General features: G+C 36.6%; 1 protein-coding gene across 1 annotated transcript in view; it reads right to left on the reverse strand.

Moving 5' to 3' along the window:
• PDGFC (platelet derived growth factor C) overlaps positions 1 to 16360 on the reverse strand; it is a 128907-nt gene that overhangs the window by 49132 nt on the left and 63415 nt on the right. The window contains exon 2 of the mRNA XM_026120220.2: positions 6105 to 6300. Within this exon, the coding sequence (XP_025976005.1) occupies positions 6105 to 6300 (196 nt within the window). The remainder of the gene's footprint in view (positions 1 to 6104; positions 6301 to 16360) is intronic.

The raw sequence follows: 16360 nt of genomic DNA on the forward strand, positions 1-16360 counted from the left end.
ATATTTTTTTCTCCTATAGGTTCTGAAAGAAAAAGATGCTGTAATTTTTCTTCATATGCGTGTATGCTGTTTTCATAGGTACATAAGTTGTTTTTTCATGTGTGTATGCTGTTGATGTGGTTAGGTGCTTCCATGACAAGAGGCCAACTAGAACTGAAATATCCATCACCATTTCTACATTAGCATGTAGTAGCTGCAGTTATATATCCATATTTTGCCCCACATGTTAGACACAGAGATTTGATTTAATTACAAGAAAGGAAATTTCATATGCCATAAGTTATTCACCATGATTTATGTTACAGGGAAAGCTCTCTTTAGAAAATTACATAACAAAATGTTTCATCTTTTTATTGTGTTTACCATAACTCACCACTGCATAGTATGCATTTGACATAATTTATGTCAAGACAGACAGCTAAGCAAATATTTTCCTTTTTCATAGCTACTGACAACAAAGACAGTGTTTATAAGTTTCTTTTTAATTCACTTGTGTCAGTTTTGGCAGACTGAGCCAAATCTTAGAATTGTTTAACCTTTGTCAACAATTTCCTAACCTGACTTTCATTAGGAACACATATGACTGTTCAAGCTGTTCAGATTATGGGTTTCTTTTTTTTCTTTTTTTTTTTTTTTAAACCAAAGAACTTTGATATTGCACTAATCCTGAAGAGTCTACATCCACACTTCTATCTTCACAACATTTAGTTCACATATTTTCCAGGACACACACAAATTTGTAGTTAATATATATTAAGTATAAAAACTATAAATAAATAAATAAATATGTTATATTTACATATGTTGCAGTTACTACATATACATATATAGTTACTATTACTTATGTAGTCACTGTGTATACATGCATATATAAATATGTTTATATGTTTCTATATACACATGTACCTACATACACACACTGAGTGACTATACATAGTAGATTGTAGTTACGTTAGCAACAGACTGGCTAAAATAATAATTTCAAAACTTGACTGCCTCACGACTGAACTCAAATTCAAGTGAAGTTAGTTTGCTACACTGGGTTAAAAAGTGAACATCAGCAAACAGAGTGTGCTGCCAACTTCACTTTACTGCACTTACTACAATTACACTTAAGAACTGCATAGGGACTTGACTTCTGCCAGGTCCTACACAAACATACAATAAAAAGAGAGCTTCTGCTATGTCCAGTTTACTAACATTGTTGTATTGTTGACCTGACACTAACGGATGCAAACAGATGGCAAAATACAAGGAAACACTGGAATTATACAGGTCAACATTAACAGATAATCTTTGATCACCTGCTAGTCATCATCAAGGCTGCTAAAGGAGAAAGTCGGTCGGGGGACACCCACTAAGGTGCACATTTGAAAATCCAACAAGTTAGTAGTGGATATTTGCTCTTCAGAGAAGCAGATCAATCCTGAACAGAAGGGAATTGCTTGGACAGTGGTAGGTTATAAAAGATCTGAAGTGAAGGTAAGTAGCTTACAGAAGCATTAGGGAAAAGGGAGACAGTGAGTTTAGAGCATCATTCTAAGTGCCCTCAGAGGAGGAATATTCCTGGAATTAAGAATTAAGGATTTAATTTGACGTGAAGGGAAAAGAACAGACTATTCACACAGACTTTATCCCATGTTAGCACTGACAGTTGCCTTCAGGTTAACTGATTCTCTTTGGGCAAAAGTTCTATATATTGCTCCTATGAACGAGATAAATTTTGAGAATTCTTTCAAAGCATGATAGCTAAATGCTTCACTTGTATTTACTACATCAAGAGATTCACACATGCAGCTGCTAAAAACCCCAAACCAAACAGACTACAGTCCATACTTCAATTAGAGGACTGAAGGGAGGTGGAAATGAGTATAGCTATTCTAAAAATCAAGATGATGTTCAAATGACATCTATTATTTGATAACCGGTTGGTTCCACCTCCTTTTACTTGCGTATTATCCTCATAATCTTATCTAAAGCAATTGCACTTTGGATTTGTGGCACATTTCTGAGTTTTATTACATACAATAAAAGTCATACAGACCGTAATCATCTGATAATTAGAAAGAACAGCTGCCACCATCACTAAGATGAACAAATATAGGCATTATGTGCACAAGGAGAGAGCAAGTTTGGCATACGTTACTAATATAAGACAGATTTCCTTCTTTTCATTTCTATTTCAGCTCGATGATGTAATGCTCTAATAAACAAGCTAATCACAACAGCATACCCCCTATTAAACATGACTGTAGTGTGCGTGTTCTTCATGGAAGAAAGTTAAATCCGTGTTTTCCTGACACGGAGGAGCTTACCAAAACTTTTATCACTGTATATGCACAGAGACAGAAAGAAACAATATTGGAAATACATTCAGTAAGAATCCCTCCTGGTCAAGGAGAGTTATGGCATCTCCCTGATGAGAGCAGCTGTCAGGCAGAGAAGTCTAATGGCCTAGCCACTAAAACAGCATAGAAAGGCCAGCATCATAAAAATAATAACCTGTCATATCCAGTGTCTATCCCAGCTGCTTCTTTTCTTCATCAGAAAGCATGGACATACAGAATGTAAATCCAGCACACCTCTGTTAGCTAGAAGTTCCCTTAAGTAAGGAAAATTTACTGCCATATGCATCATCTGAACAATACTGTATAAAATGAGTAGGAGACTGTCTCCTTTTCCTTTTCTGTTTGTTTGATTTGGTGGACAGTTTTTTCTTTGGAACCTTTTTTCTTTCCCAAGTCACAACTGAAATCAAAGTGCACAAGTCAGAAATTACTGCAATCTTGCAGAGATTTATATATCATATTGCCAATGAAATGACCTAAATCTCTTCTGAATTACTTACATGGATCCAGATCCCCCATAAATTAGAGTTTGTGCTCACTTTTTAAAGGACACAGTGGGATCCTTACAATTTTGCCTATAGAAAGGACCCAGTGGAGACGAAGTAGAGCTATTCTTAAGACAGTCAACAGCTACATGCTAAGCAATGCTGAGATGAACTGCAGAAATTTCAAGTGCATTGCAGTTGTAAAACCAGGACAAAAGTCACCTGGAGAAATTAAGGCAAAAAGTCAGAGGTTTGTTCTAAAACCCCACAATTTAAACTTTGTTTTCAAAAGAGGGTGTACAGCAATTGTGCACAATGCTGGTGAGAATTAACATGGCAATCTCGGTAGGACTATGCATGTTAATGCCTGCTCAAAGTAAGGCTGAGTCAGGATGGATGGCCATAAACATTGAATGTGCAGTAAGAAAAGTGTTTTTAAAAATACTGCAAGTTTAATTACAAGTAAAAATGGAGTGGCAAAAAAGTCATGCAGCATCACTCTCATTCAGATTCAGGAAAGTGTTTAAAGCAGAGACTGGACTGTTACCTTCATGACATCTGCACAATTTAGTGCCTGTTCTGGAATAGAAGACTTCACAGAATAGCTGAAATATCAGAACTGACTTTGGAGAAATCCAGATGTGGAGGTAAAACTAGTCAGTCAGATACTGGCTTCTATCCACGGATGGACACAAAAATTTGCCAAAGCATTCAGCGTGCATCTAGGACATTTCCTATTCACTGCTATCACTTTTTTCCTGTTACAGAATTACATTAAGCAAAAAGTCTTTTATATAGCTGAATGCATTTTTTCCCCATGCATGAGCAATACTTGATGACTGTGAGATGCAAAAGCTGTTGATTACCTTAAACAAATACACTCCAGTGTATTCTACTATCAGTCCAACGAATTGACACTATAGGGTGTTACAGCCTATAGCGATTATAGAGAAGGCCCTTGCACTGCACAGAACACGCAGTTTAAGAGGCAGGTGGAAGAACTGAAGAAATGTGACAATGACCACAGCAGGTAACTAATCAGGTACTGTTACACACTTTAAAAGTGGGAGAAAGATATCCTGATACAAACTGCACACTGTTGCAAAGTGTATTGTTACTGGGCTGAAGTTTTCACCTAGTTTCAGCCATAGATTAGAAATAAAGGGTCAGGTCACTCTTAGGTGTGCTTATCCTACAGTTAAGCCAGCAATACTACATTTAATTTCATGTCATATCTTATTCTGTTCTCTGTCATAAATTTGACTACAGAGAAACTGTCACGTACTCTGTGGCAACAATACTGCCTTGTGCGCTTTGAGACGGCAGAAATAGGGCAAAGTAATAAATAGTGTGCGATCCAGGCAATAAAAACTCTTAGATTTTCTACAGAGGGTACTGGAAAGAAGTTGGAATAAATAACTAGAAAAATCTAATAAACATTCGACCTTAGTGTTATAAAAAGATATTATCCTGATAAGTCAGTAAAATTACTCTGCCTGTGTAGAATGGTTTTTACACAGTTAAACTCTCTGCACTTCTAGAATCAACTAGAAACAACTACATAACTCATTTTCTCAAGGGTCGTATCTTCCAAGCCAATAAACCCAAAGTGAGTCCTCGGAAGTACATATAACATATCAGGAATTGCCTACATACAAATTCCTGGTTTCCAGGCACAAATGTCAGCATGAAAAGATTACGAGTGCATGAAGTAAGTAGGCTTTTTTTTAATTTGGATTTTTGTATTCAGCACCTTGTTTACTTAAAATAAATGTACTCCCATTAAAATACTTTAAGTTATACAATCAGAAATATTTTAACTTATCTTACTTTTTCATTGCAAGCGGACGAATGAGGCACCCCACCTGCATTTTCTTTCACTTGCCACTTCACTCTGCCATATGCAAAGAAAAGAAAAAGCAAGCCAAGCTTTCTTTCAAAAGAAATGATTTATTGTGCAAAGGGAGTACACTTATTTGAGCAAACATATGCTGTGTAGTACTTCCTATTTTATTATATTTAACATGGCCTTGATAATTACTCCCTTCAGAAGTACGAAAGACAGATACTTGTGTATCTACTATGAACCTCAGCCCCCAAATTAAGGGTAAATGCAAAAACAACCTCTAAGAAATTCAAATTTGTAACTGAAAAATGTTACAAGGAGACATAAAAACAACCAAAGACCAATAAATTAGAAAAACTGAAAGCAAACATCAAATTAAATGAGTACATAAAGTAAAACAAAAACAAAACAAAAAAAATGCTTAGTAAGAAATGTGTGAAATACCTGCCAGGAACACTCAAGGCAGGATGTGCCAATCAAATGACACATTTTATTTGTTACTTAACTTACTGAAAAGAGCCCAGATAACATACCATTATTTGTACATAAGGGTTTTTTTAGGACTTGTTGCTATGATGGTAGATAGATACAGGACACACAAGTTCAGCATGCCTCCCCTTTCGCCCTTCCACAGGAAGGGTATACAATGTCAGCCCCTACTGTCATACAATACCCACAACATGATGGCTCAGTTTGCTTCGTTCAGAACTACATCCATCCTGATGCCTATTATGTCACAGTCCTGTTTCTCTCCCAAGCAGCATTCAGATGCTAATCACAGGAAGGAAGTATAGATTCTATAGAAAACTGGGCCAGTGATTTAGCAGACAACACAACACTTATTGAAGTCTTATGAAAATAAAAAACCAACAATGCCACTGAAGAATAAAGTAAAGCTCTTTGCAAGGGCTGTTTTTCACAGAAAATTGAAAACTTTGTCATTACAGGCCACTGAAGGATTGTACCATACTTTTGTTTGAACAGAGATGATGTACTCAGTGTCTTGACCTGAATTCCAGTTCAAGTAACATGTTTACCCAAATTTTCTCTGTGGCATCAAATATTCATTCCTCTAACACTCTGACAAGGAGATTAAAGATGTTTTCCCAGATGTCAAAACTAATTTGGGGGGGGCGGGGGGGGGGGGAGAGGGAGAGAGAAAAAATATTTCTATTTTTGTATCATCCTATATCTACCACCCAGATCATGAATGCCAGAAGAAAACAGGGGGAATCCCAAGGTTTCAACTATGAAATTACTTCCTAGCACTGGAAAAGAAAATCAGAAACTAACAGTTTTAAAGATGCATTTTATGAATATATTGACAAGCAGGTGTCACATTTTACAAAACCTGAGCAACAGTATTTTTCCATCTTCTGCATCTCCCTTTCAGATGTTTCATAAAATAAAGGAAAAGTAACTTACTTGCAAATGTCATCTTCTGGGTCCTCAAGCCCAAATCTTTCATCAAAAGTAAGCTGTATCCATACATTTTCATCTACTGCTACTAATCTCCACACTAATACGGTATTGCGTGGGTATGTGTGTGGGAACTTGGGGCTGTGAATACTTCCATTAGTAGTCACGGTAATTATCTTTTCATGTTGAGGATCCTGCACTCCTATAGGAAAGAAAAAATAAAAAAACAGATGCGTCAATTTCTTTTCTTTTTCCTGAAAGTGGTTGTATAGTATGCACAGATAAAGACACTTTGGTTTTGTTTTCTCTTTCTTCCTCTTGCAAGGCATTTCTGCCTTGTCCAGGAACCCAAAGAACTATGTTATGCAGGCTGCCAATTGTTTCAGTTCTTTATTAGTGGAAAGTGCGCAGAGATCATCAAGGTACAGGGAGAGGTCTGGTCACATAACACAGATGGGATAGTTTAAATTAGTCTCTCCGTATCAGAGGCTCTCCTACATTGATTGGGTCCCTGATGAGGATTTTGAGGACTGCGTTCACCCTAACAGCTGTATCAGAACAAAGCTGCCTTGATACGAGAAAGAAGCTGGGACATTCTATTAGAAAGTCACTAAGTGCAGGAAATTAGGCAGTCACTTATTAGTTTCAATAGTAGGGATTCCTCAAAGGTCTTTAGCATTGTTAGACTATCAAATAAATGTAAAATTAAATTAATGTCTTAGCACGTGACAGCAAATGAAACCAAAAGAAATAAAACAACCACTTCTAATCTGGATACGTTTTAACACTGTGACATACAACAGAAAGATCTCTAGTCTACAAAACTTCATTCCCTAAGCACATCAAATGAAAAAAAAAAAAATCCTCATGCTATAGAATTCTATTGTCTTTTACTTTTTCTAAGACCCTGTACCCAATGAAGTTTGAGATTTCAGTCAGCAAATAATGAGTCCTCAGTTACCTATTAATAATTTTAGTAACTAAATAAACTCATAGTTTTGTCCTGTAGAGTTATTCATTATTTTGTTTTCACCTATTCACTTTCTTTTGCAATTAGATTTTTTTAATCTTTTTTTTCCCCTGTTTGTTTTTAAAACAGCATTACGATGGAACATACATTTGAAGCTATGTAAATTGCCTATCCTTTGGTCTACAATGAAAACATACACTACAATTGTAACCTTATTATAGACACATGTAAAGGCTGACAGCTAAATGAATGTAATGTAAGAGAAGGCCATAGACACAGCATTGCAATCTTAAAAGAATTAATCTGAACTTAACTGTAATTTAAAGTCTGACAGACTCTTGCCTTCAATTTGTGGTATGAAAATGGTATATTTTAAGTGGAATTTCTGCTTATGTAAAACTGATGAAGTGTGCTTTTGCCAGTATGCACACACAGTTGCAGAGTACTGACAGTTATGTAGAAATAAGAGAGGACAGCATGCAGTAATAACAGAAAGCACAAAAAAAGGCTGCACAAGAAAGAGATTCTTAATTTAGACATTTTGTTGGGTTTTTGTTAGCTGAGTCATAAGCATTTTTCTATAATGTATAGTACGTCAGCTGAGAGCTCTACACTAACACAAGAGCCAACAATAATAAAAATGACATTCCCAGAGATTACCACACCAGAGCGTTATTTCCAAAGTATGTAAAGGACCACTATTTCAGACAAACTTGTCAAAGTGTAGTGTCTGACATGATGACACTGTATTTAGTGGTTCTTTTTGCCTTTAAAGCACACACGAGATTAGAAATCATGCTACATTTTATAATATATTAAGAATGTAAGATATCTTTGTCTTCGTTTGTATCATCAGGACAATGATAACAGCACATCAAGCAGGGACTGTAAGAAGTCCAGGCATATCAAATGAGAAGTCGCTAAAAAGGGGCAAAAGAAGAGGCTTACAGCAATCCAGTGAACAGAACTTTCAGCATCTCCAGTATCTCCATCTCTTCCACTTGCAAAGAAAAAATACCCATTTACTTTAGCGTACAACATTGTTCCACGAACATATCAAATTCTCACACACATTACATGCTCCATTTCAAATATTTGCTTTTGCACAGTGGAATTTCTTCTCTTTCAAAAGCATTATTTTGTATGACTACAAAAGCAAGTAATTGCTGTCACTAGAGAATGAAGCTTGTTATTTGTCTTCAGATAAGCAGCAATATTCCTTTTTCATCCATTATACATAAACAAATTGCACAATCATACCACGATAAAATAGCCTTTTCCTAGTGAGACCAAGTGGCCGTTCATGCACACTCTGAGTTTCTTTTGATTAAGCTGTGTGTGAAGAGCACAGCTACATCTAGTTCTGTTAGTATGGCTAACATTGGTACTTACTGCACCTACAGTCTCTCCTTTATGAAATGAGTTTACAACTTCTGGCTTTATTTTAGGAATAAATTGATCTATGTTAGACTTAAAGGGAGTAACAAGTTCAGTCAGGTTTACAGTGGTCAACTGTATAACTCCAAAGCTATACACATCAATTCTTGCTGCCACGCTCCATCTGTCCCTTAAAAAAAGGACTGAAGCAGGCCAGGCACCATCTCAGCCAGGGGATATCAGAAGATGAGGTAAATGGGGACAAACAAGGACCAACGCAAAGCATTTATGGTATTAGTAAGAAGCTGCAGCAAAAACAGGCAAGAGGAATCACCTCAGAAGAAAGTTCTAGAAACTGAGAACGCTAAGTGGGAAAGCTCCCTCAGAGAACCTAGGGAGACAACATGGCAATGCTTATTAGGAAAGGACAGCAGAAACTTCCATGGTCTGAAGTTGAAGAATGAGCTGCGGCCGTTTTCTTTGATGTGGTACAAGATACTATCACCAGATTTATATACCTGGCAACGTGGAGAGCCTGCCCCTGAAATTACAAGATTCCAAGCATTCTGACAGTGCTAGCGTCCCTAACCCTCTCCCTGAAATCCCAACGCACACGAGAAACCACGGTATCACAACCCAGATCAGCAGATGCCACTGTAAACTGAAATTCAACCCGCTAACTAGACAAGCTCATTCCTGTCTACTTCAAAGTAGGTCTCTTCCCCCATGGGCACAATACATTTCACAAAGATCAGTGCTGACACTTTTTAAATATAGCAAATACCTCTTCTTAGTACATTATAATCATTACATTTTAGCAAGGGTCATGAGTAAAAACCAGACACATCAAGTATCGGTCTGGAGACAGGAGGAGAGTTGTGGAAGACACGAGAGCACCAAGGAGCAGAGGAACAGCCTCGGCAACCAGCTGCCACCATGAGGGCACATTCACTCGAGAGGTGCCTGCTACTGGTAAAACCATTTTAAAAAACGTCTAACTGAACCTTTCACACAAAAGGTTATGACCTTTTGTATATAAAACAAGATGAGAACACTGCTAATCATGCATTATTAGTTTTATTTCATTCAATAGCCCTTAATTGTGAAAATCATGAAATTTTAGGCTTTCAGAAATGGCATTATAAGGCTATCACTGCTGAAAAAAAGAAAGCCATGCTTAAACATTAAGAAAGTTTTCAACTTGAAATATTTGTGCATTAATAATAGAGCTTTTTCTGACAGACAGTAACGCTGTAGCATGTGCAAGTCTTCTGCCTTTAAAACTGAGAAACAATGGTGACAGTAACTATTTGTTCACAATTAGAAAACTTCAGAGGGCTGCAGGTCTGTGTTATCATAAAAGGATTTCCCCACAACATTCCCATGTAATTTTTACAACACCCTAAATATGTTCAGAAACTGAGATTTGTAGAACAAATTGAACGGTAACATGCTATTTCTTCCTTTTTTTAACCAGACTTACAAAAAGCAGTAAGTTTATTTTCACAAATAACAGCTAACGGAATACAAGGATACCTTTTTCTACCATTTATCTTTCATTCAGTCCTCTCCAGGCACTTCACAATTATTATCTAAATGTATCATTTGAAACGATATTCAACTGTTCTGCCAGGTACAAAAAAAGTGGAAAATGATTTGTTACTGCCAATAGCTCTGCCCACATGAGGAATGGGTACCATAGCAAGAACACCTGAAATCATATGGATGCTGCTTAGAAGGGACCTCTGGAGATCTTCAGTCCAACCTCCTGCTTGGATTAGAATTACTGGCAATACTACACCAGGTCAGCAATGGCATTTTCTAGCCAAGCCTCGAAAACCAAGGATGGAAATTTGACAGCGTCTTTGTCGGGCTATCGCCTGTTCCAGTGCTGCATTATCCTCCCAGTGAAGAAGTCTTCCTCAATGTTCAACCTGAACCTTTAAAGCTGCAATTTTTGGCCATGCACTTTTTTTTTTTTTTTTAAATACAAAAAAATACCATCTGCTACCATCAAGAGGAGTTTAACTTTGTCATATTTGTAACTGCCCTTCAAGCAGTTGTGGGCCTCTTATTAGGTTGCCTCTTTGCTCTCTCTACACCAAACACTAGACAAGCCCAGCTTCTTCGACCTCTGCTCATTACCTGCCACCAACAAGATGCTGAGCCACTGAGCCTGGCAATCCTCTCAATTTTCAAGCTACCTAACAGTCTCTTCTTCCAAACCATAACTCCTCAAGTACAAACAGAAATGCCTTTGGAGCACATTGGGTTTGTTTTCATCATTACCTTTTAAGGTACTGAGCAAACAAAGCTTCATAGAGGCTTGCTCTATCTCCTGAGATAGCCTTCCTAAGCAGTATGGTGTGTGGCTTTTCTGGGTTGAATCTCTGAGACAAATCTAGCCTTCTGCATTTTTTCCATTTTGAGTTGCCTCTGTGCTTTGACATAGCTATCTATCTTAAATCTTGATGTGATTCTCCAAGTATTACCAGTACATATATAGAGAGAGATGTGTACATACCATATACATACATGCACACACACACACAAAAATGTGATCTAACTGCTATAGCAACATGGTAAACCCACCTTCTAACTAGAAATCTGCTAATTTATACAAGTATGTTACCTAAATTAGAAAATATAACAAACTCTAAAATGTAGCTATTAAGTAACAAATAAGAGACATGTAGGAGAAATACTATATCTTTAGATTACTGCTCCCTCTGACACAAGTACCTCACACACTTGAAAGGGCACGTAAAAAAAAATTCCCATTCACACAACTCCAAATGAATCCACATTTTTGTTTTTTTAAAGCCTAGAACTTATCCTATTTCTCTTTTTTCTTCAGTTACCATTTTAGTTTCAAACTTTTCCTGTTGCCTTAAGCAGACCAGTGAATACTATACATTATTTTAGCTGCTGGCTCAACGTCTTTCTCCTAAAATTTCTCATTATGTAAAGGACTGAGCACAGATGAATTGAGCAGAGAAGCATGAGCTTTCTAACTGATCTTCATGAGTTTTAGCAGTTGACCCAACAGGGATGGAAAAAAGGAAGAATAAGGAGGGGGGGGGGGGGGGGGGAAAGGCAAAAAAAAAAAAAAAGTCTGTTGAGAATAAAGCCTGAAACTGTAGTAATAGATTTAATAAAATTTCTAAACAGCTGTATGACTTAATGTCTTGCAGAAGATAATCATGACTCATCATATACTAACAAACCTTTCTGGACTCCAAATTGCATCAAGAAACAAAAATGAGTTTATACTCCATAACCTTCAAGTATTCTGTCAGCCCTTTGCCTAGTACTCAGGCTTCTGCTCAAAGAAGAGGATGGCAATTAAACAGGTTTTTTTTTCTTTTTTTTTTTTCATGCATGGTAAATATTTCTGCAATAAAAGTAACCTCTATTAAGATCTGATTTCAGACCAAATTATTTTGGAAAGTCATCTTGGTCCTGAACTTCTCGACATTTTTTAAAACTAGATAAATACTGTATTTTAGCCAAGCTAAAGAATTTCTTTTGCTAAATGTTAGATGATGTAACACTCTGGTGTTATCTCATGTTCTAAGATCCAGTTACTCTAGAGTGTTTAAAAAAGCATTTAAGTCAAATGTCCACAGGTAAAGCCTTAGCTGCATCAGCATCAGTATTAAAGCTCCCACTGCCTTGATTACGAAAGGAATTTCAGCTGTATTAAATACTTAATACAGCTGAAATAATTATTTTATAATGGACTGATAACAACATCACTTGTTTTTTTGAGTCATGAGTCTGAAATAAATAAATAAATAGGATTGTTGATATGTTACATATTTGTGTAGTAAATACACATTCCAGTTATCAAAAAATTAACAAAGAGCTCTACAATATGACAATTAGAAGTGAAACCTATTTTAGTGATACCTTTTTTCCCCCCTTAAGAATAAAAACTAATATTAAAGTACCAGCTTGATAGTGTTTATTCCACACTCATTATTCCCTCATTTTTTTCCTAATAATAGTATCACAGGGTCAGCAGACATCACAGAACATGCATATTCTAGTCAAGGATGGTTCCCTAACTTCATCCTCTTCCATTAAACCAGAAAGCTGCTGGCTTGAGTGACCTGAATCATCTCAGACAGGTAGAGGCATCGCTTAAGAAAATTCTGTCCCCTTCCCCCCCAAAAAGCTATTTAGATATTTAGTGAATTAAACCAGAATTGTGAGTTGTGCTAGAGGTGCAAATTAGGAGGCAAAGATGCAATACTTCCAGTAGAAAGTGCCCTAGGAGTTTTATGGACAACTATATTACAGTCAATTCCAGCAAGAACAGAATTATTTGTAGGTGCACTGCTATACAGAAAAGCACATTACAACGGTCTGTACTCTAGGGTGATAAAAGGTATCAATAATTGTAAAAACATACATATTAAAAAAAAAAACTACTGGATACAAAAGAGTTTCCAAGTACAGGTGGAAAAAACACTGAGAAGCTACTGTGATACCAAGTTCGTGCTATGAGAAGCAAGCGCATCAGGCTATCATGGAAGCAAAAGCTAACCTTCAGCAAATTTTTATTCTCTCTTCTTCCAAAAAGATATTCTTCTTCTCGAAAATATTTCATTGGTCTTACATGGTATGGATAACAGCTAGACATATAACTCTCACCTACATTCAATTGCCATATAAGACACTGGAAGAATCATTCAAACTGCACCAGCTGGGGTGACACAGAGAGAAATAAAGATATTTGTTCTATGCACAGCAAAAGAACAGCTGCTTACACCCTTCTCTCACGAGGGGTGGGAAGAGAGGAAGGGAGGGAGGGAAGATCCCCACCATCCTGACTGAGCCCTTCCTTCTCCGCTGTCAAGGATCAACATATATAAACAGCTCCTTGATCAACAGTGTCAAGGGCAGATGACAGATACGATCAGCCTAAATACCTGACTTTCATTCATCAACAGCATAAGTGCATCACCACTTCCTCATCTTCCTACAACAAAACCTCTTTTAACATTTTTTTTTCTTCTATATGCCACAGAATCAATATACTACAAAACTGTGTTGATGTGTTTTGTATCTTATCTTCTCTTTCTTTGAGAAAGAGGACTCGGTGTTTTATATATTCTTCACTAATGAGTCCCTTTATTCAAAATAATTTGAATAAATATGCTAACATTTGCATTGAAAACTAGCAGACAGAGTATAAACAAAAACTAACAGTACACTGCAATGGATCCATTTTCCAGGTGTATCTTGTTGGAAACCAGAGATCAGCAACAGGTTCAGTTTCACATCATAATGAACAGGCAAAAAGAGTAGTCATCAATGACAACAAAACTCAAAGGGCCAGACTTGTGAAAGCTACTCACCCAAGTATTAAAAAATATATTATTAAGACGATCTGAGAGAGGAGCAGTTGCAAGTCTCCTTGGAAAAGTACAAACTAAAAGAAATGCGGTAAGGGTTAACGCTGAAAGACACCAGCAAGCAGGAATAAAGGGTAAAACAGAAAAAGAACTGTCCAACTGGATATATTTACACTTAATGAGAGAGAGACAAAGAAGATACTATTCTAATCTTTAGAAATGCCAGTCCTGAAAATTGTTATGCTTTGGTTTTTCCATTTGTTTTGTTTTTATGTGGAATTTTTCTTTAATCTTTTCACAGTGAAGCACTATAATGATAGTAAGTCAAAATATACCTCTGGAAGATGGTTAACATTTTCACTGAGAAAATTACTGTGAACAAATAAAGTAAGAGGAGACATTAAAGAAAACCAGATTTCAGGGTTTTGTACACTACAATTGAAGGTGAGACTACAGCACATGTACCTAACCAAGTCTTAACTACAGAGCAAGAGCAACTGTAACGACAAAGCCAATGTGGCATTCTGCTCACTTGCAAAGTGCAGAGGGTCCCAAGCAAATTTGTAAAGTTCGTGCCAAACTCTTGGTACAGAAATAACATTGCTACTTGAAACTCCACAAGCCAGACTGAAGATGGCTTGGGCTTGCATTACACATACAGAAACTGTACCTCCATCATATCCTCATGTCAGAAAGGCAAGAGAAACAAAGAAAGTACTATAAAAAATAATTTGGGAGCTATTTATATGTTTTCAGAATTAGACTACACTATACTCACAAATTCAGAGGAAAAATACATTTATTAAAGAAAAAAACCTTTAGCTGGTATTAGCTTGCTTATTTAAAATGGAATTTTTGCAAGAATATGATGCCTTCATCTCATTAAAATTTGATTCTCAGAAGATCATTTAGCAGGAAGTGCTATATTGCTCAACAGAAGAGCAATACTGCTCTACAAAGATGTATATACAACTGTTACTGAACTGGAAGAATTTTAAACTGACACCGGAATTGTCAGAAAATCAAACTTGGACCACTCACTTCTAGTATCTTCGCATGCAAGTTTGAACCATGCAACGCTCTAGAAAAGTACTCTTCTAGGAGAGGACCTACATCTCTAAAAGCAATTGAGAGAGGAAATATAAGCACAGCTACAAAAAATAGTGCATCTTTCTGCAAGGAGAAAAAGGAAAAGGTTTTATACAACTAAAACAGCCAAAGAGAGAAATAATACTTTTCACACTCCTTCCATTAACATCTATTGCTGATTCTGCTCATTATTGAGCTTATATGTAATATATACATGAATATCAAGGACTTACTGACAGATTGCAATGACAATATTTAGAATAAAAGGTGAGAATTTTTATAGAATCAGATAAAGTTTCTAGCTTCAATGAAAGTGCTGACTTTTTCCATTCTCTCTCACTTTAGATAGGTTAGATACATGGCATTTTTCAATTAATTGTAAATGCTATGGGCCTACCTGATCACATAGCCTTTATTCCTATCAGTGACTCCCTGGAAGTCAGGTGAACAATTTTCTCACATTAGTGGAAAATTGATCAGATCCTCACTTTGCTCTAGCTTTTCTATTTTTCCACTGTAAGACCATAAAGGCATACTAGAGTGGCCATAAAAGACCTATGTCCCATGGCATAGGCAGTAGTCTTATTTTAAGTAAGACCTCTTCCAAAAGACCCTTCTGCTGATCAACTATGGAAGGGGTTCTTGAAGAGGAGCAACAGCAGAGCCCTGAGGACCATCACAGTCACAGGTTATTCCACTAAAAAGATTATATGCTGTGTTGTAGTCTTCAGAAAGCTGTGAGTATACTGATTTAGACTATCTGCCAGTGCTACCATTAGTCACCTTATTTCACATGTTTTATGATCTATTTATTTACAGATAATTTATTAAGTCTTGGTTTACACATGAAGCTCAAGCTTTTAGCACTAGGTCTTCTGACATTTTTTCTGCCTATCTTTAATAACAGAAATCTTCTGATCAAGATCAAGAAGGCTTACACAAGATAATCTGAATAAACTTCAGAGCTGCAAAATGAAAAGTGAGATCTGACACTCTCAAACCACTCCGATATCCCTAGTTTCAGATGTTTCCCATTTATCAAAATTTTAAAACTACACAACAGATCTATGGTATTCCTAATAAGGATCTTGGTGATGTTGCACAAAGATGTACTCCTTTAACGTTATTTGATATTCTGCTACTTACATATACAGACGTCATGCATGTTTTCTCAATCACAGCATCACATCAAAAGCTACTATTCAATTTGAAATCCAGTACAATTCCCAGGTATACCGCTTTCTACAACAGTGTTGTCTTCAGTGTTGCTCAGAAGCACGTCAGAGTAACACACTGGTATTTAGTCAGATCTGTCACTTTGACTCTCCCCAAACTATCTAGAATACTCTTTAGCATGCTCCAACTTCTTTGGAAAAAATGTATTTGGTGGGAGGGGTGGAAGAAATGAATGCTTAAAATGCTTTTTGCATAATTCCCCTACAATTTTGGGCTGCAAGTAAATA

The sequence above is a fragment of the Dromaius novaehollandiae genome, chromosome 4 (genome assembly GCF_036370855.1).
Source record: "Dromaius novaehollandiae isolate bDroNov1 chromosome 4, bDroNov1.hap1, whole genome shotgun sequence".
Taxonomy (NCBI): domain Eukaryota; kingdom Metazoa; phylum Chordata; class Aves; order Casuariiformes; family Dromaiidae; genus Dromaius; species Dromaius novaehollandiae.